This window comes from Dasypus novemcinctus, chromosome 17 (genome assembly GCF_030445035.2).
Source record: "Dasypus novemcinctus isolate mDasNov1 chromosome 17, mDasNov1.1.hap2, whole genome shotgun sequence".
Lineage (NCBI taxonomy): Eukaryota > Metazoa > Chordata > Mammalia > Cingulata > Dasypodidae > Dasypus > Dasypus novemcinctus.
The window spans coordinates 64115513-64141897 of record NC_080689.1 but is presented as its reverse complement, the minus strand read 5'-3'; the positions used below and the strand labels follow the sequence as shown (position 1 = coordinate 64141897).

Here is a 26385-nt window from a genome sequence, read left to right as displayed (position 1 = left end):
GGCCCCCTTCTGTGTATATATATTTATTTCTGGTTGTACAGGTGAATGTGTGCAAAAACAATCTACTTTGCTAGATGTGAAGCTCTGGGGGGCACCTTCAGGGAACTCCTGGAACTTTAATAAATAAGAAGGAGCAAGGACATCCCAGCCCTGGAATTGCTGCAAAGTTTGTATTGAAATCAGATGGAGAAAGGTCTGCAGTGTCAGGCTCTCCTTGGTGATCCTTGGTGATCTTTGTTCTTGGATCTTTATCCTTTTCCCTAGCTTTACACCCCCCCTTTTTTTTTTAGGAGGTACCAGGGAATGAACCTGGGACCTTGTACCTCAAACCACTGAGCCACACCTGCTCCCCCACTTTGGCTGAGGACAAGGGATTGGCAGTCAGGGATCACATCCCAATAGGGGTATTTGTTTGCAGGCCAGTCCCAGAGACGGTTGAAGTCTGACGCAGGGCGAGTGTGTCAGGACAGGGACCATGGACCTGGCAGACCAGGGCTGCTGAGGACACGAAAGACTTTTTTTTTTTTTTAAGATTTATTTATTTCTCTCCTCTCCCCCACCCCACCCCGGTTGTCTGTTCTCTGTGTCTATTTGCTGCATCTTGTTTCTTTGTCTGCTTCTGTTGTCATGGCACGGGAATCTGTGTCTCTTTTTGTTGTATCATCTTGTGCCAGCTCTCCGTATGTGCGGCTCCATTCCTGGGCAGGCTGTGCTTTCCTTCGCGCTGGGCTGCTCTCCTTACGGGGTGCACTCCTTGCGCGTGGGGCTCCCCTGCGTGGGGGACACCCCTGCGTGGCACGGCTCTCCTTGTGCGCATCAGCATTGCTCATGGGCCAGCTCCACACGGGTCAAGGAGGCCTGGGGTTTGAACCACGGACCTCCCATGTGGTAGGCGGATACCCTAACCACTGGGCCAAGTCCACTGCCCTCGAAAGAATTCTTGAAGATGTATTTTGTTGTTCCTTCTCCTTACAGATTTGAGGTTGCAAACTATGGCAGAATTTTATGTCTTCCCAGTGTCATCTATCTGGTCATCGCACAACCTGATGTAGAAATTCAATACACACTTTTTATGGCCTCCAGACCTGCCTCTCGGGGCACTATCTAATCCTATTTCGAAACACCACGCCCTTCTCCATTTTGTTTCCATACTTGGCAGGCTAGTCACGGCACCTGCCCTGTTCCTGCCATGTTGCGGAGCTCGGGACCTCATCTCACACTTGGCCTTTCTTTCTAGTCTCTGCCACGTGCCGCTACCCCCCAGCTTCCTGTCCTCTGAGCTTACCAGGAGGGCCAACCCTCTGGCTGGTCAGCACATCTGCTTGGTCCTGATGTGAAAAGATGAATGGGGACAATCACATTATTTCTCTGGGAAGGAACTTGAACCCAGAAGTACCGAGGGAATGAGGCAGTTATCAGAGGGAAGTCAAGCAGGAGGACCCGGAGGCAGAGAGAGGTAGGCAGGCCATCCTGGGGCACCTGTGGAAACTAGGAGTCAGCAGAAGCTGTGATGCAGAGAACAGGAGGATGCGGGACTTGGTCTGGCAGAGGAAGGAGAATGGTGCAGAGGAGCTAAGATGTGGGAGGGGAGGCTGACAGACAAAGGCCCGTGGCTGCTATAGCACTTGATTCCACAGGTCAGAGTACCAAGGTGGCGATTCTGCCGGCTGCTGAGCGTGTCTATTCCAGTTATGCATTTCAGAATTAGGCAAATGACCAGAGTAGGAGGAGCCACTGAGCTAAAACTCCATTGATCACCTGCCCTCCACAAGCCTCTACTCTGACTGGTGGACCTCAGTGATGTTTCCAGTCTCCTGGAATTATTGTTCAGAGCCAATGTCCAGTAATCCCTCCAAATGTCTGATTCCTTCTTCCCAATGCACAGTCATCCTGGTAAAAGGCCATAGGTCCCTTTTGGGGAAGGCTGAGAGGACGATAAAGAGTATGAAGCTTTGGCAGCATGGCAAGGTCCTTCCGCTTGAGGACCTGGCCTTCCCATCATTCAAGAGGCTCTTGGTCTGTAGATTGTATCAAGTCTGGGCATTGATCAAGGGATCGTGACTTTCTGTTTTGTGATTCAAATTAGACTTTTGTTCACTTGACCTAGAACTCTTCTGCTTGTACAGATCAAGTAAGAATTTAGTAGACTGCTCATCTATTTCACTTCCAGGTACCCCTTGATCAGCTAACCAATGTCTTGGGGCTCTGGAGTTAGACTCTTCTGATTACTGCTTTGAGCCTGCTGTCCATTCCAGCAGCATGCCCACCTTGTCTTTGGTGTTTAAGCGTCCCATTTGGCTCTTGCCAACCTAGGATCCAGGATCCAATTATCCCCATTGTTTTGAAGGATCCAAGTTCAGTGGCATCAGTTCCCACAGTAATGGAAACAAAGATTTCATTCAAAATATAACAGCAACAACAAAATACCTGCGAATAACTTTACTAATAATTGTGAAGAATACACATAAAAAAAAAAAGACTTTCTTGAAGACCTTCTACAATTCTGGATGGAAAGACCCACTAATATAAAGCTGTCAGGTCATTTCAATTATCGTTTAAATGTAATTCCCATAAGAATATCTATAAGATAGTCTAGAGACACTTGACAGGTGACAATAGCAGAGAATATTTAATTTTTTAAATTTTTAAAATTTGAGATACCGGGGTCAGGGATTGAACTTGGGACCTCATATGTGGGAAGCTGGGCTTCAACCACTGAACCACACTGGCTCCCAGCAGAGAATATTTTTCATATATATATATTTTTATACTTATTTATCCCCCCACCTTGTTGTTTGTGATTGTTGTCGGCTCTCTGTGTCCATTTGCTGTGTGTCCTTTCTGTGTCTGCTTCTTTTCTTCTCGTCTTTCTCTTTAAGAGGGAGCAGGAACCAATCCTGGGACCTTCTGGTGTAGGAGAGAGGCTCTCAACTGCTTGAGCCTCCTCAGCAACCTGGTCTGCTGCATCTCTCACTGTCTCCCCTCTGAGTCTCCCTTTGTTGTATCATCTTGCTGCGCCAGCTTTCTGCCATGTGTGTCTTCAGCAGAGAATATTTTTAAAGAAAAAAATGGAGAATTTATACTTTCTAATATCAAAATACATGATAAATCTAAGTAGTTAAAATAGGTAACTCTTATAAAACTACATAGTCAAGTCAAGGACTTGGATCAAAAACATCCAGAGGGGAGCCGATGTAGCTCAGTGGTTGAGCTACTGCTTCCCATGTATCAGGTCCTGGGTTCTCCAAAAAAATCCAGAAAGAGACCCAAATAGGAGTAGGAGATGATAAAGGTGGCATTTCAAATCAGTAGGAAAAAGATGGCATATACACAAATTGGTACTTAATAGATTATTTGGAAAAATGTGAACTTATATTTCCTTTCTCACACTACATACAAAACTAAATTCTAGATGGATTAAATAGTTTCATGTAAAAAAAAAACTTAATGGGAAAAATATAGATGGCTAGAAACTTTATTTTGGGCTGGGGACTCCCTTTCTGGCTAGAGTAACTGGGGCAGAAACCATAAAGTAAGTTATTAGATGGCACTACATAAAGAATTTTTGATTTTTGTAACTTCAAAAATCAACACAATTTGTATGACTTATAAAAGCTTAGTAGCCTTACTTTATAAATAGTCCTATCACACACACACACCTGCAGTAGAAATATTGGCTCAGGATATGAATAGGCAATTTACGCAAGGAGAAATACATGTGGCTAACAAACATGAAAAAAAGTTGGATTTATCAGTAATCAAAGAAATGCAAATTAAGACAGCAAGTCATCCTCTTTCACCTATCAAATTGACAAATATGAAAGAAAAAAGAAGTCATCCCCTGTGTTGAACAGGGAAATGGCACTTGTGGACATTTCTGGAAGGAATTTTTCAAAGATCCAGTAGTGATATGTGCTATCAACAGCTTTGGAAATCTGCATACTTCACTTCTAGAAGGTTTTTCCCTAAAGAAACAAGGAGGGACTCAGAGATCGATACAGATATGTGAATCGCACTGGGATTTATCATAGTGGCCACCCTAAATGTCCAACCATGGGGGATAAGTTTGATAACTTCTGAGCCCTTTGCCTGGCTGCCTGCCTCTGAGATTGTGTCAGCTCTTAGCTGCCCACGGCCCCTGCCTGCAGGCTACAGATCTTTCCTGCGTGTCAGAAACCCCTGGACATAACGTGGGGAGAAGTGGGAGGTGGGGAAGAGGGACAGATCGGAATCCCTTATATATTTTTATGTAACATTTTATGTAATCGAAATATCTTCTAAATATAAATAAAAATTATATTGAACAAAACAAAAGAATTACTGGAGGTGGGAAGCCGGTGTGGCTCAGTGGTTGAGCTCCGGCTTCCCACACATGAGGTCCCGGTCCCAGTACCAAACAAAAACAAACACAAAAAAACCCTACTGGAGCTGGAGCCAGCCACTCGCTGGAACACAATTAACCAATTCTGAGTCGTTAGGGCCTAATACGGATACCTGAAGCCTTCCAGGTGTCTGCAGCTTGGGGCCTCTGGTAGGTGAATTTGCAGATTTCTCGGAGCACTATGTACCTTCAGTAAAGGCAGGAAAAACAAATGTCTGAGAGATTCCACCTTTTGAGTGGCTCTGATTTTAATGTAAAAAAATGTGATTTGATTTTCTCTGACCAGAGAAGAGAGAAACCTCTCGGCAACGACACAGCCATCCCTAGCCTGCTTCTCCCTGACGGCAGATGGGAGAAACGGGAGCAGGGACCCTGGTGGGGGGTGGGGCAGGGATGGGTGACGGCAGGAGTTCTGCCCATCAGGCCTGTGGTGGGGGACAGTCTGAGCATGGCCTGGCACCTTTCCCTGGGACCCACAATATACCCTGTGCTCCGGACCAGATATGCGGCCCGGTGCTTAGGTCGGCGGTGGGCCGAGTCCATCCTGTCCTGGGAGAGACGGGAGATGAAACTGGGCCCCTGGCAGAGAGCGGCCCATGGGCACGTTCCTTCCCTCTTGGCCCCTGTTTGTATGTAAACATTCCCTGGAGATTGCTGGGCTAAAGAATGTACCCTTTTAAAAAATACATTGAAAACAATTTTTTTAAAAAAAGATACTGTAGATTACAAAAAGGCTACAGAAAAACCTAGGGGATTTTGTCATAACTTACAAAAGGGTGTGCCTTAAAAAAATTTTTTTTTGAGTGTGCCTTTTAGGGCACCTGATTCACCCCTGCTGCGGGACCTGTCCCGGCAGGGAGGGAGCAGGTTTTTCACCGTGGCACCCCGGGGGGTGTGAGCGGCCCCATGCCCTGCCTCGGCGGTAGAGGGAGACCCACTGGTCACGGGCACCCACGCCCGCTGTTAAAGCTGACCTTGCTCTTTATGGAAGTAAAATGCAAACTAAGTTCCTGCGGAAGCCGTGTCTCCGTTGGTGACCCTGACACGTGTGGAGGGGTTGTCACCTCTTTGCTGACCTCACACACGCGGACGTTGTTATGAACTGGGTGGACCACCACCGCTTCCCCTCCTGGTGGGACCCCTCCCCTGGGGCTGGCAGCAGGTGTCCGCCGCCTGACCACGCCTCTGAAGACCACCAGGTCTGGAGAAGCACGCCCCTCCCCGACCCAGCCCCTGCCCTTCCTGTGGGGGGTGGGATGGGGGGGCTCCCAAAGTTCCACTTTTGAGTGTCCCTCAGCGTCTGAGGTCTGAGGAGGAAACAGCGCCTGGGCGGGCCTGGCCTGGCCCACTTTCTGCATGCGGGGACATGGAAACTGGAAAAAGAAACCAGAAAAGCCCTTTCTTTTCTGCCACCAACCAGCAGCCCTCCTCCCACGTGGAGAAGAAGGGATTGGCGGAAGCCGCTGGGGTCTCAGGCAGAGCTGTGGACTTCCCTCTTCGTCCTCTCCTTTCAGGTCTTGCAACAGGCAAGAGTTAAAGGGTCAAAGGCTGGTGGCTCTGTGCTGGCCACATAGCACCCCTTCCTCGCGTAGCTTAACACAGCCACACACAACCACACACATACACAGGCAACCCCCTGCAAAAACATGCACACACACAAATACACACCGACCCACACACATACAAATACACACCCACACAAACACATGCACACACACAGAGCCACGCCAGCACACATGAATGTTCTTATGAACTGGGTAGCCAACTGCTCCTCCTCCCACTCGCAGATCAGGTGCCCCCTCCGCCCCCCACTCCCTGAATTGAGGAGGCACTCTGAGTCCGGCTTCTCTGCCTGGAGTGGGTCTGCAGGCTCTGGCAGGCCTACTCAGTGCTCAGAGGCCTACTGGACGCTGACCCTAGGAAAAATTTGCAGGAACAGGACTTCCAAGGGTGAGAGTGGGAAAAAGCCACACAGGATGGGGGGGGTGACGAGCCCACCGCAAGGTTGTAAGCTTTTCACTCTGCTCTAGGGCCTTTGGGGCAGAGGCTCCCAGCCGGGGGCTGTGCTGTCTGGGGCAGAGCTGGGTGGGGAGGGCTGAGGGGCAGGATAAGGGGCAGGTGCTAAAGAGGAAGAGGCCCAGGCAGACGGGCGCCTTGGAGCCCCTGAGAGGAGGGGCCTTGTCCTGGCTGGTCCTGCCAAGTCAGCAGAGGGAGGGATTCCGTTCTGTGGGTGCTCAGGACCTACGTCAGGACCGTATAAATCTGGGACTAGCTCAGCTTTGCCAGCCATTGCTGCTGGCCCCCGGGACAGCCCTCTGAGGGGCAGGCGGCAAGGAGAAGCCTTGGAGGATGGAGGAAACAGAGATGAGTAGTGACAGGGCTTATTTCGGCACAGACAGCCAGTGCATCTCCCTGCATCCCCGAGGTGAGTCCCAGTGAGGGACTGGGTGCTCGTCCCCCAGCCCACTGCCATTTCTCTGAGCCCCTCCCTGGCAGGCCAGAGCTCGGCTTGTTGCTCTTCTGGCCTGAAGAATAAACAGGGTCAGGCCGAGGACCCTGGAGCACACACCCCAGCCCCCAGACCCTTTCCTTTGGGGATGACACCCTGGTAAGAGGAAGGGGGTGAACTGTAAACTTGATGGGCCTGGTTTTATTTTATTTTTTAAGATTTATTTTATTTATTATTTCTCATCACCCGCCTGCCCACCCACCCCAGTTGTCTGTTCTCTGTGTCCGTTTGCCGCGTATTCTTTTGTCCGCTTCTGTTGTTGTCAGCGGCACGCGAATCTGTGTCTCTTTTTGTTCTGTCATCTTGCTGTATCAGCTCTCCATGTGTGTGGCGCCATTCTTGGGCAGGCTGCGCTTTCTTTCGCGCTGGGTAGCTCTCCTTACGGAGTGCACTCCTTGCGCATGGGGCTCCCCTACGCGGGGGACCCCCCTGCGTGGCAGGGCACTCCTTGCGTGCATCTGCACTGCACGTGGGCCAGCTCCACATGGGTCAAGGAGGCCCTGGGGGTTTGAACCGTGGACTTCCCATGTGGTAGGTGGATGCCCTAACCACTGGGCCAAGCCCGCTTCCCCGACCTGGTTTAAAATTGCAGCTGCTCACCTCAGGGTCCTGGGACTCGCTCACTCTCCACCCTTAGCAGGTTTCTCTGAACACACTTTATTCTGAAGCTAGAGCTGCAGGCCCGGCCCATCTCACAACCCAGGGGGCATTGTGACCTCCAGCAGGGAGGCTCTAGGACTGACACTGTGAGGCAGAGGCTCTTTCTCAGGATCCAGGGACCCCGTGCCGGGGTGTGGGGTGGTGGCAGCCCCACAGGTGTGAGCTTGCTGTGGGCAGGACCCGTGAAGCAGCTTTGCTCCTGTTTGTTCGTTTGCTCCATCCTTCCTTCTGACAGGCTTGCAGAACTCCTCTTCTGTGGGTCCCCCCGCCCCCGCCATCCTCCTCCATTTCTGGGTGCTGTGCTCCCAGCTGGACTACCTGGCTGTGTGATGCCACAATGCCCCAGGTGCCCCTCTCGTCTCAGGTGCTCCTTTTTCTTCTCCAGAATCCCTGTGTGATAAGCACGGCCGTTGTTCTCACCCACAGAACAGACAGGGAGACTGAGGGGGCAGGAGCATGGAGCACACGCTCGTCCTGGACACTGGCTTCTCCCCCAGGGACGGGCCCCGCGGCAGTGGTTTCTGTGGCCCCAAGATGAGGAGGCGAGTTGAGGCCACGCTGGTGTTGGCGGTGGTGGCCGTGCTCTCCCCCCTCGTGGCTCTCCTTGTTGTGGGTGAGCCCCTCGCGCATCTGAACCCCAATGGCTCTTCCTCCTCGTCCTGCATAAAGCCCTCTAGGGACCCCGAATGCACCCAGAGGGTCACTCCACCTCCAGCCCCAGGTCTGGGCCAGATGCTCCCTGGGACCAGACAGAGGCCACCATCCAAGGGGGGAGGCTCCTCTCCAGAACCAAAGCCCATGAGGGAAGACCCTGAGAGGGGCTTGGAGCCAACTCCCCCCTTCTGGAATCCAACCACTAGGGTGTGTGTGCACCCTGTCCCCAGGCCCCAGGTGAGAGGTGGTGGTGACCCAGGAGTGGGGTCTTTCAGTTCAACAACCTCGGGCAGATTCCTCATTCCAGGAGTTTCAGTCCCACCTGGGAGACACCACCTGGCCACCACCTGTGGAACCAGACAGTGAGTAGCCACAGTGGAGGGAGGGAGGGCGGGAAGGGAGCCGGTGTCGGGAGGCCCAGGACCCAGGACAAGCCTCTCCCCTGCCATCCCCAGGCCCCTCAGTGGGTCTGACCTCTTTAGAGGAGGGCGTAATTTTTTTTTTTCAATGTAGCTATATTAAGTGTAATGTGAGTCACAAAGTGCACATAAAGTGCACAATCTAATATGTTTTGATACGTGTACACCCATGAAACCATCACCACAGTCAAGATGCTGAACACATTCACCACCTGCCCTACCTGCACCATAGTTTGTAACCCTTTCTAATTCCTCTGCTCCGTTTTCCCTCCTCCCCAGGCAACTACTGCTCTACTTTCTGTCTCTGTGGATTAGTTTGTATTTTCTCATTATAGACATATGAGGGATCGACTGGACATACTCTTTTTTTCTCCTCTGGCTTCTTCCACTCAGCATAACTACCCTGAGTTTCACCCATGCTGTGGCATGCACAGTAGTTCATTCCTTTTTATTGCTGAGCAGTGTTCCATTTAATGGCTACGCCACGAGTTACCCAATTAGCTGTTGATGGGATTTGGGTTGTTTCCAGTTTTTGATTTCAAAGAAAGCCGCTGTGGACATTCATCTATACGTCCTTTTATGGAATTAGCTTTATTTTATCCTGGGTAAACACCTAGGAGTAGAATGGCTGGGTCATAGGGTATGTGCATGTTTAACTTTTTAAGAAACTGCCAAGTTGCAAAGTGGTTGTAGGATTTATAGTGCCACCCACGGAGATGAGAGTTCCTTCTCCTTCACATCCTTTTCAACACCTGGGATGATGAGTCTTTTTCATTTCAGCCAGGCTAATAAGTAGGTATGTAGTGATATCTCACAGTGGTTTTAGTTTGCATTTCTCTAATTACTAATGATTTTGAGCATTTTATTTCATGTAGTCAAATGAATCTTTTTTTGATGAAATATCTGTTAGGCCCTTGTCTAATTAAAAAATGGATTTGTCGTCTTGTTGAATATTGAATGTTCTTTATGTATTCTAGATACAAGTTCTTTATCAAATGTGTAATTTGCAAATATCTTCTCTCAGTCTGCTTACTTTACCCAAGGTCATAAAGACATTCTCCTATTTTCTTCCAGAAATTTTAAAGTTTAGGTCAATGATTCATTTTGAGTTAGTGTTTGTGTAAAGGTGTGAGGTGTGGATTGAAGTTCTTTTTTATTTGTTTGGATATTACTATTCAATTGTTCCAGGGCCATCTGTTGAAAGGATTACGCTTTCTCCACTGAATTGCCTTTGCTTCTTTGTTGAAGATCAACCTGGACTTCCTTTCTGTTCTTCTCACACCGCCAAAGGCCAGGTGGTCTCACACATCCCCTAGCCAGGGCTTGAGGAATAGGGCAGGGGTCCTGAGGGTGGATGGAACCAGGTGGTGACCATGGATGTGTGAAATTGAGTCCTTGCTCATGAGGAGAGCCAAGGGTGATGGCAAGACCAGGGGCCGTGGCAGGTGGGCTTGCTGGGAAAGACCCTGCAGAGGAAAGGGCTGCAGTTTCCTTGAACGGCCCTGGTGGCCAAGATCTCTCACTCAGGGCTCTCATATCCCCAAGTTGCTCTGAAGGGACTCTTGTCCTCTGTTTTCTGTAGGGGTGCCCAGCCCTTTCAGAGGCAATTTCAGCTCAGAGGCCCCGGGTGACCTGAAGGTGTGGCACACCTGCATCATAGCACTGTGGATTGAACAGGGGCCTTCTGCCAGGAGCACCTATTTTGTTCCTATGGTTTTTTCCCCCCTGGAATTCGTAATCAGAAAATATATGTCTGTGGTCTACATGGTTTTATGGAGTAACAATGACGAATCAAGAGGCTTAATGGTTGGTGTACAAATATAGCTCAGGACAAAACATGGGCCTTATTCACATCTTCTTTTTCTCAATGACTCTTCTGAGGATGAAATTTCTGTGGAATTAAACTTCCACAGGTCTAAATATTATAATGAGTTATTTTTAAGTTCAGTTACAATGGCAAAAGAATCCAAGTCTCACCTGCATGACTCTTGGTGTGTGTGTGGGGGTAGCTAGTTTACAGTAAGCAAGAATTTCAATCGTTCTGACCCGATAGTTCATGTGTGATGGCTAATTAGGTCTTTGGCTATTGTTTGGTCCAAGGTCAGGGGGCCACAGGCCACGGGGGGTGCTCTCAGGGCCATGGTGTAGGCATCTCCCCACGGAAATCTTCAGAACATGCTGGTTGATCTCTATGCTTCCCCATGAAATGGCCCTCTTTGGCCGACTTCTCCATTTCTTCCCCTGCAGATTCCGACCGTTTTGTCGGGGTGGCAGAGGTACACAGGAAGCTCTCCAGCTGTTTAAAGAGCATTCTAGCACCTGGGCTGTGGAGATGCAGATGCTGAAGTACAATGTGGACAATGTCAGTTCTCAGATCCAGATGCTCAGCGGCCACCTGGAAAACACAAGTGCTGACATCCGGATGGTCAAAGGAGTTCTAGAGGATGCTGGCACCTAGAATATCCAGACCCAGATGTTAAGGAATTCCTTGGAGGGGGCTGATGCTGAGATCCAGGGCCTAAGGAGAGCTCTGGAAAAGGCAAACATGTTGAATTCCCAGACCCATGATTTCTTACAAAGCAGTTCAGAAAACACCAGCACTGTACTCCACATGTTAAGTCGAGGCCTAGAAAATGCCAACACTGAAATTCAGACACTAAAGGCAGGTTTAGAAATGGCAAATGCCCAGGCCCACTTGGCAAACATGAGTTTACAGAATGCCAGTGTTCAGATTCACCTTTTGAAAGGCAAACTGGGGAGTGTCAATGTTTTAAGGACCCAGCACCAGGTTTTAAGCAACAGTTTGGAAGGGCACAATGCCGAGATCCAGAGGCTCTGGGGAGCTCTGCGAAATGCAAGTGCTTTCAATTCCCAGATCCAGACCTTTATAAAAGGCAGTGTACACAACAGCACTTTTGAGATCCAGTTATTAAGAGGTCAGTTGGACAGGGCTGATGAAGTGATTCAGTTGTTAAAAAGAGATTTGGAAACTGCCATTGCCCAGACCCAAATGGCAAAGGGCGGGATGGAGCAGACAAAAGCTGAGCTCCCAGGAGTAAGAGCAGAGTTGGAAAATGCCAGGGGAGAGCTAGAGACCCTCAAACAAGGAATGAAGGGTGCTGCCTTAAATACCCAGACCCAGATGTTAGAAAACAGACTGAAGGAAGCACAGGTCAAGATCCAGAGGCTACAAGTTAATGTGAGTAATACCAACTCACTGAGCGTGAAAATCCAGGAGCAGCAGAGCAGCCTGGAGACCCTCCGCGCAGCCTGTGCTTCACAGGAGCAGCTACAAAGGACCCAAAGTAAGCGGTAGGGAGGGTCCACCCTGGGGAGGTCAGAATTGTTGGGATGTTTCTGCCCCTTTAGCCTCAAGCATGTGTCCCCTCTGGGAAAGAGCAGGGGTGATGGAGAGAGGACAAATCCAATAAACGTGGCTCTTCTGTGCCCAGGCGGTAGCGCAGAGGACATGAGAAGCTATGTCCCTCTCTCAGTTGGCTTATAATCTCTCCACCAAATTTCTCCTTTGACAAAGCAGATCTTTGTGATGAAGGTGTGTGGTAATGGCATAGTGTGCTTGTGGGGCCAGACAACCTGTTTGTGACTTCCAGCTATCACAAACGGTGTGAACCTGAGCAAGTTGCTTACCTTCTCTGAGCTTCACCTGCACAATGGGGGCAATAGGATTTGCTTCACAGGGAGGATCAAGTGAATCAACATAGGTAACGCACCTAACCTTGTAGCCAGCATTCGAGCTTGTGTCTGAGAAACTTTCATGAACATCTACCATGTGTCAGGGAGTTAAAGATGAATAAGACATGATGCCTGCTTTTGAGAAGGTTACAAGATGCAAGATGGAGACAGACCTGTGAACAAAGTCAAATAGATTGGTGAAAGAGGTGTTAAGTTAGAAGCAAGTACTGGGAACTGAAGGGGGGAGTCAAATAGAAAGGGGAGAAGGGACCTTTTGTGGAAGGGGGGGAGGAAATCTACTTATCTGTCATCTATCTAATCATCTATGTAATCTATCTATGCAAGTTTAAAAAGCAAAATCTTAACTGCATGAACTCACTCAGACATTTTATATTCTATTCTTTAAAAAAGAGCACAGCTTTTCAAAGCTGATAAACCAAATTTATGACCCACTAATGGGTCAGTGATTGCAGTTTGAAAAACGCTGGGCAAGAGGGGTGGGCAGGGTTGGAGAGACACAAGCTAGATTGGAAGGCTTTGAGTGAGCTTGGCTTTCATCCTCCAGAAAATGAGGAGCCACTGAAGAGATTTAAGGAGAACCCTGAGTTTCTGACTTGGGTGGCCGAATGGAGGGGTCCCCAACTGAGGGAATAAAGGAGGAAGAAGAGCAGGAAGATTTGGACATGCTGGCTGTGGTGCTTTGGGGGACATCCAAGTGGACATCGCCTGCAGGCTGTCTGGAGTTGAGGAGAGAGGCCAGGGCTGCAGACATAGGCTCGGGTGCCCCGGGTATGTGGGTTCTGGTTGCAGCAGTGGGTGTGGGGGGTTTGCATGAGACAAAACGCAGAAGAGGGCTGAGGGTGGGGCCAGGAATCAACCTTCAGGAAGCAAGAAGGGAAAGTAAGGCGTGTGTCTCAACCAACTGAGGATAGGAGGAGAATTGGGAGATGTGCATGTGGGAAAGCCAAAAGAGGAGAGAATTTCAAGACAGGAGCGGTCAGTTCTGGCACATGCCAGAGAGGCCATGTAAAATAAGAACTGAAAAGTGTTCACTGAGGGTGGGCAATTGATAAGTCATTGGAATGAAGTTTCAGTGGAGAGTTCTGTGGCAGCCAGATTACTGTTGGTCATGAATCAATCAGGTGTATGAGTCTGTCAAGGAAAGTAGTTGAGAGGGAAGGAGAGATGGGGGAGGAGTAAAAAACAATGCACATCATCTATTTCCCTATTACAACATCTATTAATTATAGACAATGTGGCAAATATTGAAAAATTGCAAGATGAGAATACAAACATCTGTATTGCCATGAAAATTTGCCTGCTCTCCATCTGAAACCCTTGCTAATATTTAGGTGAACTTGAAAGAGTGTTTGTAGATTTGGATAGGCTTCACCTGAGGTTTTCAGAAAGGAAACAGCAAAGAGGTGGATGTTGAAGATAGGGGAGGAGAGAGGGAGGAGAGTGAAATGCATGATGAGTGACTGGCCTTGAAGAGGGTTGGGATGGTACTTGAATCTCTGAGGCTGGGAAGGGAGCAGGTGTGGAAGTTGGTGTCCACCCTACTGTGCAGATGTGGGAACACGAGACTGCGAGAGCTGCTGTTAACCACATCTGTTTCTGGATTGCATAGGAGGTCACTTGCTAAGGAGGAGGATGCCTGTAGGGAGCTGGGGGAGAGAAGGGATGGTTGGGAGAAGCTGCTGGAGAGATGGGGGCTGACAAATGAGGACTTGGCAGGCAGTGCCGAGCCCCTGCTCTTTCCCCTGTTTCCAGTTGAGTCTAAGGAATCACTGGCCATGCAGACCAGTGCCTGGAAGTCTTTCCTCCTTCCTGCCTCTCCTCGAGCCCCACTGCTGCCCTCCTGCTTTGTATGGACTGAGAGGTGCTCCATCCTGGCTGTGCATTGGAGTCATCCAAGTGCATGCCTGGGGCTCATGTACAAAATCTTATGGATTTTGGTCTGGGATTTAGCCTGAGCACCAGGAAGTTTTAAAACATAGGCAGTCAGGGTGCAGTATCATTACTTTAACTTTTCCTTAAAGGGCCAAATAGTAAAATTGAGACCTGTGGGCCACAGTCTCTGTAATGGCTCCTCAGTGCTGTCCTCTTGCACTGCTGAAGCAGCCAAAGAGAACGTGTAAATGAATCGGCGTGGCTGCTCCAGTGACACTATTTATAAAAAGAGGCTGGTGTTGGGCTGTAATTTAGCCTCCCCTGGTTTGGACGACTGGTTCTGAGGCTTCAGAGAGCATAAGAATCTCACGCAGCCTTGTTAAAATTCAGACCGTTCAGATACAATTTCTGAAAAAGCAGGGCTGCACTGGGCCTGAGAAGGGGCATTTCTGCCAAGTTCCCAGGAGGTACGATGCTGCTTGTCCAGGGAACACACTTTAGGAACGCCTGGTCCACGCTGCCTGTCTCTTCCTGAGATCTTTGCAGTTGGGTTCTGATGGATATTTCTGGCCCAAGCAGGGTGGTCTTTTTTTCCTGTTCTGCCTTCACATTGCACCATGTTGAAATATTTACAGTGCAAATCTGAGCCATCCGTAAAACCCTTCAGGGGCCTCCCATTGCTCAGAGGGGAAAATAGAAATTCCTTGTTATGGGCATAAGATGTAGTGCTGGAAGCCTCTCCAGGCTCCTCTCCCACCCCTTGCATGGGGGCCACACCCCAGGTTTTGCACATGTCAGCTCAAGCCATGCCGTTTCCTGCTTGCCTGCCTTTGCGCATGTCATTTCCCCATGTCTGGAAGGCTTTTCTTGGACCTGATCCCCTGGCAAAGTCTTCTTCAGTTTTTTTTTAAAGTGATTTTCTGATTAAAATTTAAAAAAAAAATGTTAGAGCAGTTGTAGTTTTACAGAAAAATCCTGCAGACGGTAGAGAGCTTTGCCCATAATTAATGTTTTCCCTTAGTGGGTACATTTGTTAAAATCGATGAACCAATATTATTATAATCATATGATTAACTAGAGTCCATAGTTTAGAGTAGGCTTCACACTTTGTATTGTACAGTTCTAGGTTTTCTTAAAAATTTTTTTTATTGTGGTAACACATATATAACATAAAATCTCCCATTTTAACTGTTTCAGTATATACATTCACAACATTGTGCTACCATCATCATCTTTTCTGGCTAGAAGTTTTCCTTGGCTCCAAACAGAAACTCTCTACCAATTAAGTATTAATTCCCCATTCCCCACCCCCTCAGTTTTTTTGTAAAGACTCATCTCAAGGAACATCTCATCCCAGATTCCCTTGCTAAGACCCCCCCCCCAGCCCAGGTGACAGAGATGACACCCTCTTTCATGCCTCTATTCTAATCTGCACGTGGCATTTAATGAGTGCATCTTCCATCCCCTTCTTACATCTGTCTCATTTCACAAGACTGTAAATTCCTCGAGGGCATGAATCGTGTCTTACTGGTCTTTTTATAACAGTCCCCGGCTCATAGAAGCTAAGGAATGTCGAACAATGAATGTATGAATGTTGAAGATATGAATGAAGAAATGAGTGTTGTGGCAGCATTTCAATAGCTGCGGTAGAGATGATACTAAAGAGCAGGATGTGGAGACAGGGAGGGAGGAAAGAGCTGAGACTTGGGGCTCCTGGTGACAGGATGAGCTCTTAGTGTGTGACACCTGTGAGGGCAGGTGAGCAGGTGATGAGGAAGTCCTGGGACAGTCCTGGGTGGGGGCAGCCAGAGTGGATGGAGATCAAGTCAAGGAAGTAAAGGAGTCTCTGGATGGATGAACAAATTCCTAGACAGATGGTGGGAATTGAGATGGAGAGGACTGTACGGTGGCAGTAATTAGATGGGAAATAATGTGACATGGTGAGAAAGCACGTGTCTCAGCAGAGAGTCTTTCTTGGTAGTAGAGCTGAGTGTCCCAGGAGTATTGAGCCAGGCACCTTGAGCTGCTATTCCCTGGCGAACTGGGTAATGGGACAGGGGCGTGATCCCACCAGCACTTGCCCTTGGGGAACCGAGCCTCAGTGGCCAGCTGCTGGCAGGTTCAGGAAGGCCAGCTCTGGGACATCCACCATCAGCCCCCGGTTCCCTCTCCTCCCACCTCTGTTCCAGCTCAGCTTCTCCAGCTGCTCCTGCAAGGCTGGAAGTTCTTCAGTGGGAACTTTTATTACTTTTCTGATGTCAAGAAAACTTGGAACCAGGCTGAGCAGTTCTGTGTGTCCCAAGGAGCTCACCTGGCATCGGTGACCTCTGAGGAAGAGCAGGTCAGAGCTGGGGGCTTGGGGTGGTTCTGACAGGGTTGGTGAGTGACAAGGGCCTTTGGTGCTTTGACCTTCTTCTTCTAGGGGAGGGCACAGCCCATAACCTTCATGTCTCCTGTCAGGCAGGGAACAATATTGAATTCCTCTGAGCATCTTGCGCTGGAGGCGGAAACCTGGACAGCAAACCCCACTGTCCTCAATGAGTGGGAAGATTCCTGGAGGTGGACAGATGCCAGCAGCAGGGCAGACAGAGGCGGGTGGCGGGGTGGCACCCTGAGAGCGAGAGGGGGCATGCTTTTCCCTCAGCTCCTCAGGTCCCTTTGGGCTTCCTCTCCAGTCATCAGGCTTGATTTTTTTAATCCCTCCCTCCCTTGAGGCTTGCTTGCTGTCTGCTCTGTTTCTATTCGCTGTGCATTCTTCTGTGTCTCTGTGTTCATTTTTGAATTTATCCCACCCCATCCTTAAGGCTTGCTTGTTGTCTGCTCTCTGTGTCCATTTGCTGCGTGCTTTTCTGTGTTTTTACTTGCCTCCCTTTTTGCTGTGTCACCTCGCTGAGTCGGCTCTCCGTAGTGCTTGCAGGCCAGTGGCTCTCGCTGATGTGTGGGTGAGCCTGCTTTCACAAGGAGGCCCTGGGACATGAACCCAGGGCCTCCCATATGGTAGATGGAAGCTCAACTTATTGAGCCACAGCCGCTTCCCCAGTCTTGACTTTTCTGCCGAGTCTGGCGTTCCAGCACTTTCTGCTGTCATCTGTTCATGCCTCCCTGGGAATTTCTGCACTGAGAGCAGAGTGGGCTGGTGCGCAGCATCCAAGTGGCATCAGCGCCCTCCCCCCCACATCCTCTGGTCCACAGGGTGCAGATCAGTCTCGATTTTAATGTCAGTCAATCCCATGGCCGTGGAGGGCGTGTGAGCAGGAGACCTAGGCTTCCTGGGAAGGACAGGTACTCACATTTGATTTGAGGAGCACCAAGGCCATCGAGGCCCAGGGTGGCCATCTGGTGGGGGTTGGCCTCAGGCCGTGTCAAGGTTATTAACAAAAGACCTCACTAGCTCTGGTCATTTCAGTTGACATGACCGCCCAGCCCACAGGGCTCTCCTGTGACTGTTCTGTGGGTGTGAAAAAGGCCATGCTGCTTTGTAAAGTGTCCTGAGAAGCTCTGGCCAGATGTTGTCCCAGGACAGCACACCTTGTATCCAGGGCTGGGACTAGGTCGGGACAGTCACGAGATGGGAAGCTGGGACTCCCCGAAGGTCCCTGGTTGCTCCTTAGACCCTGGACACACCAGGGAAGGAGCAGGGAGAGGGGTCCAGCTCTGCAGGGACGTGGGTCTCATGGCCCTGCAACTGGGAGGGGACGGCCTGGACGCCTCTCCATACATCTTGGAGAAGCTGCTCCTCACATCCAGAGTCAGACAACCAACTGCCTCCTCTCTACAGATGTTTCTGACCAAGTTCACGAGTGCCTCTCACCACTGGATTGGCCTCACTGACAGGGGCAGCGAGGGCTCCTGGCGCTGGGTGGACGGGACGCCTTTCAATGCTGCCTGGAGCATAAGGTGAGTCCATCCGCTGGACACACACCTCAGGCCTGGCTGGAGTTGCATGTGTGTCCTTGCCCAGTATGTGTTAGTGCTGTGTGTGTCACAGAGGCATGGAGCCTTGTCTGGGCCCCTCCAGAGGACATCAGGACAGGACAGGGCCTGGGGCTGCAGAGGGTCCTCCTGTTCTCTCCTTTAACCGCCCCCCTTCCTACACCTGCTCAGGCCTTGTTGCAAGGGGCCTTATCTGAAAGGGATCTGAGTGCGAGTTCTGGGGTGGAAGTTGAAAGGCCCTTCCCTCTCCTCTCCCCAACTTGCCGCCTCACAGACACCCTCCCCATCCTTGGATCATCAGTGACTCAGGATGTCCTCAGCAGACCCAGGCCCGCAGGCATCGCAGCTCTATCCATTTTCTGGGGCTGCAAGGGGACTGGGGAGCCGCGTCACTTTAGCTCCATGTGCCACAGCAGGGACAAGGGCCATTGCCTGTGTCTAGCTGAATAACGTCCCTCTGTTTCCAGGTTTTGGAGCAAGTTTCAGCCGGACAACTGGCAGCACTGGAACGGGCACATGGAGGACTGTGTCCATACTCAGCAGACGTGGAATGACATGTACTGTGATGCCACCTACCAGAGGGTCTGCAAGAAATCCGTGGGCCACGACGTGGCCTGAGGGCAGAGCAGAGCCGAGGGGTCCCTCCCGGCGGCCAGCGCTGGGCCTCCTCTGTGCTGCCTGCGAGCCTCTGGCCTCTGCTTGCTCTCTGGGGCTTCTACTTGGCCTCCTGGGTGTCCTGCCTTGAACTGTTGTTTAACCCTTTGGAGGCAGGATAGATAGGGACCTAAGGAGGAAGGGGCAGAAAAACCTAACAAGCCTGGCAAGAGAAACTGAGGCACTGGCCTGCTGGCTAGCATGAATGTGCTGAGCACACGGGCAAATTAGGAAGGGGCAGCTAACAAGCACACACCCTGCAGCTTACAGCACACAGCACACACCCAGCGGCTCTGTGATCAGGAGGCAGCCTCATTACATGGCGGAAAGAGGGACAGGGCGAGGGGGGCAGCACCCCCACCCCCACCCACTTTCAGGTTACCTCTTGCTTCATTGACAGTGACCAGAGGCCGATCACCGGCGGTCAGCACAGCCTGCAGAGCTCGTGGACAGCAGCCAGAAGCCACTGACCAGCATCCCCTAACTCAGCTCCTAACCCGCTAAGGGAATCAGATCACCCAGTAGAGTTCCCCTGCTGTGTCTCAAGTATGCCAATCAGGGCACACACTGGAGTTCTAAACCCCTGTATATCAGGGGGGCCCCAGGGCAGAACTTTGCATTTTCCCCCTTGCCTGCATCCCTGCAGGTGCACTTTCCTTCTCTTGCTTCAGCCCCAATAAATTCTTTGCTTGCCTGATTAATTTGTGGCTTGTCCTTGAATTCTTTCTTGAGAAGAAGCTGAGAACCTAGATAATGGCTCTGATCATACTTCAAGACGTTGACCCCACGTAAGCAGGGGGACCAATGGTGTGCCCTGGTGTGCTCCTCAGTGTCCACCTCCACAACCAGCACAGGCTGTCACACAGCAGGTCCTCAGTAAACACTTGATGAGTGAATGAAAGCCCTTTGGTGTTTCTCTCTTATAGCCACCCCCCCAGACACACTCTCCTGCCCTCAGTGTGTGTCTGTCCTGCAATAAGCACACTTTTATTTTTCATTTCAGGGTTTGCAGCTAGTTAGTGCATTGAAAAACAGTAGAGGTTTTTCAATAGGGACTTTGTAGGGGTTCCAAATCCCCAGGAAGTCCTAGGCATCCCTCTGGTTCCCTGAATTTCCTTTGTGTGCAAAGGGGGCTGGGGCTGGATTTTACTAGCTCTTTTGCCAACTCCAAAGACCTTTTTTTGTATTCTTTGGACTTGCCTCATCTCTATCAGAGCCTTATATTTGGCTTCAGCCTCTTCCCCCTTCTAGGGACTCTGCTGTGTGCCAGCTCAGCAAGACATACTACATAGCCTGTGCATAAATTCAAACTTATTTATATTCAAATGTGTCTAGAAAGCCAGTTGAGAAGTGTGAACCCTGTAGGCTTTGGATACTCAGGGAGGATGCCAGCCAAATGTGTCAAGCTCACCTGGAATGTGGGGGATATTTGTTAACTCAAGCTGACCTGGAGGAAATAATCCAATACTCAGATAAGACACTTAAAGAAACTAAGAAAGAGTCCTGTTGCATACAAGCACCGTTTAACTCCCACTCTTATAGCCTTGGCATAAAAGGGACCCAAAAATTCTGTTCGGGGCTCTGTTTTTATCAGGACAAGAGTCTGCCAAGTCTGGCCAGTCAAAACAAAGCATCTTCCTTCTCAGAATTCTCATGTCCTGGCCATGGATACCGCCTACACCCACCTGCTCTCTGCTGCTACAATACAATGAGGATTTCTAGAACATTCTTTGCTGGGTCTGAGGTCTACCATTCTGTGCATGCACAGGGAACCCTATGCAGATTTCTGGAGCTCTGCCTCTGCAAAGTTCCTCCTCTGTATTCTCTGGCCCCAACTTCCACTGCTCTCGGTCTCCTGAAGCTTCCATCCCACTTGGCCCTTGCCTCAGCTCAGTGAGACTGTCATGCCCCATTTGGAAACCCCCTTCTCACAGGACCTCATCTGGAAGGAGCCTCCAGGAAGAAACCCAGGGTGCTGTAGGGCTTCCTGGTCACAGTTTTACTTTCCCTGTTCAATGTGGGCTGTGGGTGGGAGGCTGTTCATCTCTTTGTAGATAGCCTAAGCTATGTGTGTCCTGACCTGTGGGTGTGGGACAGTGAGAAGCTGCAGCCTTGCCCTTGGTAACCATGGCAACGACTCCAGTTGGGGAGGTAATTTACCAATGCAAACTCTATATACATACCAGTCAGTCCAGGGAGACTCTGATGGTGGTGATGCTGAAGCTTAAGGGCACTTGGACTTGGCCTCGAATGGGAAATATAACATAGCCTCTGCATAAATTCAAAATTATATAATTCTGTATCCAGTGTGCCTAGTCTCTAGAAATCCAGTTAAGTGATATAGACCCTATAGGCTGTGAATGTTCAGAAAGGATGTAAGACTAAATGTGTTTTCACATCCAGAGGGAATGTAGGATAGATGCTAATTCAAGCTCATCTGAAATGTGGGAGATATGTTAATTCAAAATCTATCTGGTACTCAGGCAAACACTTAACTAACAAAGAAGGTCGTTTTCTTTCATAAAAGCATGATTTGACTCCCACCCTGTATAAAAGGAACTTGAAAATCTTGTTCAGGGCTCTGATTTGAAACAGAAATTTCCAGAGTCCGGTTGGTGGTCAACAAATCATTTTTCCTTCTCAGAATCACTCCTGAGTCCTGGCCTTTCTCTACGCAAATAATTGAAATTCTCTTGACTTCAACAACAGGGGAAGAAGGGAAGCCAGAGAATGAGGAAGCTGGGGGTGGGGGTGATGTCCCAGGAATACATGCAGGCAGAGCAGGGGAGACTGATCAGCTGGATCAAAGTCAAGGTTTTTGGGGGATTTGGAGGGTAGAAAGGAGGAAGAAGAAAGCTTTTGAAGAGTTTTTTTTGGTGTAAAAGAAGAACAGGATACAAAGATGAGAGAAGGCCTGAGTGTAAGGAATCTTTCATGTCTGCCACTGGTCTGGATAAAGTTTTGGAGAACTTGGGAATTAAAAGTCAGTTGATTTTTATTGTCCAATTGGTATTTTTGTAGAAGTCGAGAGTGTCAAGTATTTGCATATAGAAAGACCAGGGCTCAGGAATAATTTTTGAAGGAAAAATGACTTATTTACAACTGCCCCGGCTTGGAGCTTCTCATTCCAAAATACTAGCCGGGAAAAGATTTTTGAGTTCCTTTTATACAGAGGAAGGGCCAAATTGTTCTTTGTTTCAGTGCTCAAAAGGCTTGAATTAGCATATATCTTTCACATCCTAGGTAAGCTTTTAGCATTGACTTTACATAAATAGATAAGCTTTTAGCACTTTTGGCCTGCATTTCCCCTGAATATTTAAAGTTTATAGAGTTAGCATTGCTAAACTGTTTCTCTGGGACTGGAGTTGTTGTCATAGTTACCAAGGGCAGGGCTGCAGTTCTTACTGTCCCAAATGCTCAGCTCAGAAAACATACCGCTCAGGTGATCTACGAAAATATGAACAGCCCCCACCCAGAGCCTACATCAGTATTGCAGCCACACAGAGGTCGAGTAGAAAATGAGTTTTTTAGGTCTGATGTCTCCTTTCGGGTACAGAGTTTTACATTTATGAAGGAGACAGCCCAGAGGTGTGGTTTTGGGGAGCTGAACTTGAATTCCCCATTTTAGGTGGCCTGGGTGAGACTAGGGATCTCTAAAATGGGGGAGATTCTGAGTGAGACAGGCATCCCCGAGAATCAGTCAGATATCTACAAGGAAATGGGAAATGGCTCTTGCAGTCAGACATCCCTGGAGCCAAGGGGTTTCTTCCCACAAGGACGCAGGCATACCGCCTGGCATGGCCCTTGGGGAATGGTGAGGATCCTGACTCACGCTAGGTTTTCCCAGTGGGTTGTTCTGGACAGGGAGAAAGGAGAGAGAGAGAGACAGCAGGATCATCTGGTGGAGAAATCCGTAACTCACCCAGCCGAGATCCGATGTCCGGTGTTCGATGGGCATTCAGCCGTGGAGGAGGGGAGACCCCTCACCAGTCAATCAGTTTCAACAGGACCCCAGTCCCGGGCTTTCGGCACCATATGCTGGAGAAAAATGGTGTTCACTGGGACACGGAGACTGACTGAGCATAAGCAAAGAATTTATTGAGACGCTCTCCCAACAGAGGGGGTCTGAAGAACAGACTTCAGTCCCCCCACCAGCATGGTGGGGTCTGAAGAGAGACCTCAGCCCCCTCGTGGAAGGTGCAGATGTGAATTTATACAGAACATCAGTAGGCAGGGAAATGTTAGTTCAGGGGGAGGGGGTTAGGGTCCGAGTACAGCCTTGGGTCAATGAAGGGCTGTAAGAGTGTGTCCTTGTGTATGGCTTGGCGTGGTGGGCTAGGAAGTAGGGTTTTCTTGGAATGCAGGAGAGTTTGGTGGCCTGGAAGGGAGGAAGGTCCTTTTCTGCTCCATTCTCACAGTGATATGGCTCATTCTTGGGGGGAGAGACGCTGTCTTCCACACGTAGGCAGCTTGCTCAGTCAGTCGGAACGGAGCCACAGCCTTATGACCTGGTAATCATGGCAAATGTCTAACACCATGATTGTTCTTTTCTGGAATTTACACCTTTTACTTTATTGTTGTTGTTGTATTGGTAAAGCTTCCAGAACAATGTTTCCTGGAAGCAGTGATGGCAGACATCCTTGCCTTGTTCCTTACAGTAATGTGACTATTTCTAGTTTTGCACTATTGCTTATTGCATGTCGATTTTGGATAATTACTCTTTATAAAGTAAAGGAAATTCCCTTCAGTTCCAAATCAACAAGAGATATTTTTAAAATTACAATTGAATGTTGAATTTTACCAAATGGTTTTTCAATGTCTATCAAAATAATAATAATAATCTTTATCCTTTACTCTGTTAACATAGCAAATCATACTAAAAATTTACTCCTGATGAATTATCTTTTCACTTCTTGAATAGCAACCTATTTGTTTATGGTATATTATTTTCTTAGCATGTTGCTGAATTTGACTTCCTGATAGTTTATTCATTGTTTTCTTATTTTTTTTCATTTATACCTGTAAGTGAGATGTGTTTATTGATTTCTTGGCCTGTATTTCTTTTCTTTGTTTTAGGGTTTTCTTGCTTTGCGTCATTAGAAGCCAGTATTCAATAACATGTCCTACATTTTTGTTATTTACTGAGATTTTCTTTGTGGTTAGTGCATGTTCATTTTCTAAAATTCCTACATAGGCTAAATATTTATTAGATTATGACTGTAATTTTTATTTTTCAAATAGTCTACAATAAAACTTATGTTTTGTCTACTCAACCTGTCGATTTCTCTGATTTTTTTTAACTCTCCTAGTATGATGATCATTTTGCCACTTTCTCCTTCTATTTCTAATAGCTTTTGCTGTATATATTTCAGTGTTACTATTTAATATGCAGAGATTTATAACCACTAAATCTAAAGACTTCTTCATTTTTGTTAGGAGGTACCAGGGATTGAACCCAGGACCTCGTACCTGGGAAGCATGGGCTCAACCACTGAGCTACATCTGCACTCATGAATTCTACTTTTTAAGCAATATGCATTCATTCAAGGAATATTTATTATACCCCTACTCTATAGCAAACACTCTTCTAGGTTTTAGGGATTCATCAGTGAAGCAAACAGATAAAAAGCCCCACCCCCAATGAAGCCCGTGTTTCATGAGGAGGCGAGGTAGTGAGCAGCTCAAGTCCCTCCTCAGAGCCGCAGGAAGGAGTCCTGTGGAGCTGGAAATCTGGGGGTGTGACAGTCTGGAGGAGCAGGCAGCTGTGCATCATTAATCCAGCCCACCTTAGCCAGGGGCTCTCCAAAGATACAGGGAGAGGTGGTGGACAGAGGCAGGCTGGCCTGAGGGGATGCCAACCCCACCCCCAACCTGCTAACACCCAGGGCCACTTCTCAGGCCTGGACTGGCCCCTTCTCTCCTTCTGAAGAACGCTGAAAATTCCCCAAAAGAATGTCAGAAAGGCATAATTAAGTTCTCTGTAGCCTGACTGGAGCCTTCTGAGGAGACAGTGACTGCTCAGCTGACCTGGAGGGAAGTTGTCCGTTTGTCCTGTGGAATGCCTGCTGTGCTCTGCCTCCCTTGTGGGAAGCCTGCACAGCTGTCACCGTTCATGACTATGGATTGCTGGATGGATAGGCCACCACCCTGGTGTCCACAGCCTCTTCTCCCAGACCTATGCTTTTCAGTCTTTCTGGGAGTGATGACCCAGCCTGCAGGTTGGGGTCCTACACATTGTGATTTGGGGAGAGCCCGACACTCACGTGGGGGAAGGAAGGCATAGACTTTATAGCTGGCAAGAAATGGCCTCTCGGGCCTGGTTTTCTAGGCCTGGGAATCAATTTGTAAGGAAAGAAAGTAAACATGCTCTAGAGAAAGATATAACAGCATTTTGAGGATGAGGAAAATCATTATCTTAGAGGAAAATCTGCACATGCTTATAGTCAGCAACTTTGAGTATCTTCTACCAACTAATGCCCCAGCTCTCCAGTGCTCTAAAATTCTTACAACACTTATACCCACCCCTGGACCTGAGTGAATTCCAGGCAGCCAAGGAAAAGTGGCACACCTATCCTTTTTGTAGGTCTTTGTATTGCTCTCACTTACAACAGCCAAGTGGCTCTGTCTCTACTGCCAGCAATTCTTGCTGCAGTTCAAAGCCAAGCAACCGCAGAGAACCTACTCCATGGCAAGTCCCAGGCCCTGGTGAGAATCACAGAAGCCTGAGGAGGCCTGGGATACTCTTGAGGCATGAGGGCCCATGTGATTTAGGACAGAGGAGGGTCCTGCCAGCTGGGTCTCACATGAGGCCATGCCAGCCTCCTTCTGCAGGACAAGGCCCCAAGCAGCAGTGTGTCCACAGCAAGGCTCTGTCTCTCAGTTCCCCCATCTTCCCCAAAGCAACCTGTACCCCACTAACTCGAAGCTGCCCCGATAGCCCTGTTTTTGTTGCAATCTTGCCATTTTTAGATCTGACAAGCATTTCCCAGTCCCAAGAGTGTAGGTTCTGGGGCTGGGATGCCAGGCCCTTTTCAAGGTGGCTCTATTTCTTCTGTGGGGGCTATTGGAACTGAGCCCTGCACCTCAGTGTTCCCTTATCCAGCTCTGATGTCCTCTAGGATTTCTCAGTACAATAATTGAGTTTCTGGACTTTCTACGTGGCTGATTAGCCATCATTACCATTGTGCCGTCACTTACAATATGGCGGGAGTTCTGTGAGCAGGGGAGGTGGACGGTCATGGACCCAGGCTCCGTGGTTGGTCTGTTTGTGCCCAGTCCTAGCTTTGTCTCTTACTGGCTGGGAAAGCCAGTTATTCGACCTGTTCACCTCAGTTTTCTCTTCTGGGAAATGGGGATAATCCTAGTTCCTCCCCCATGGGGCTGTTGCAAAGATTAAGAAAGTTAATTTATATGATGAGTTTGTAACAGAGCCTGGCACATGCATCTCCTGAATAAGTGTTAGCTGTTTTCATTCCAAGGCTTAATTGACTCTGCTACGACTCTCTGAGGAAAGTTCTATTAGAACCCCATTTTACAGATGGGAAGCTGAGGCCAAGAATTTGGATGACTTGCTCAAAGGGCATACTAAC

The 26385-nt window shown here is 48.9% G+C and overlaps 1 protein-coding gene across 1 annotated transcript; it reads left to right on the top strand.

Annotated features, from left to right (window-relative positions):
* Window positions 1-8006: 8006 nt before the first annotated feature.
* Window positions 8007-19497, top strand: LOC101417698 (C-type lectin domain family 4 member F-like). The gene is given in 7 exon segments (XM_058277964.1): window positions 8007-8271; window positions 8435-8441; window positions 10871-11928; window positions 16399-16550; window positions 17988-18106; window positions 18610-18699; window positions 19197-19497. Coding segments are annotated over 7 exon segments (1761 nt in total). The 3' UTR covers window positions 19267-19497.
* Window positions 19498-26385: the final 6888 nt, after the last annotated feature.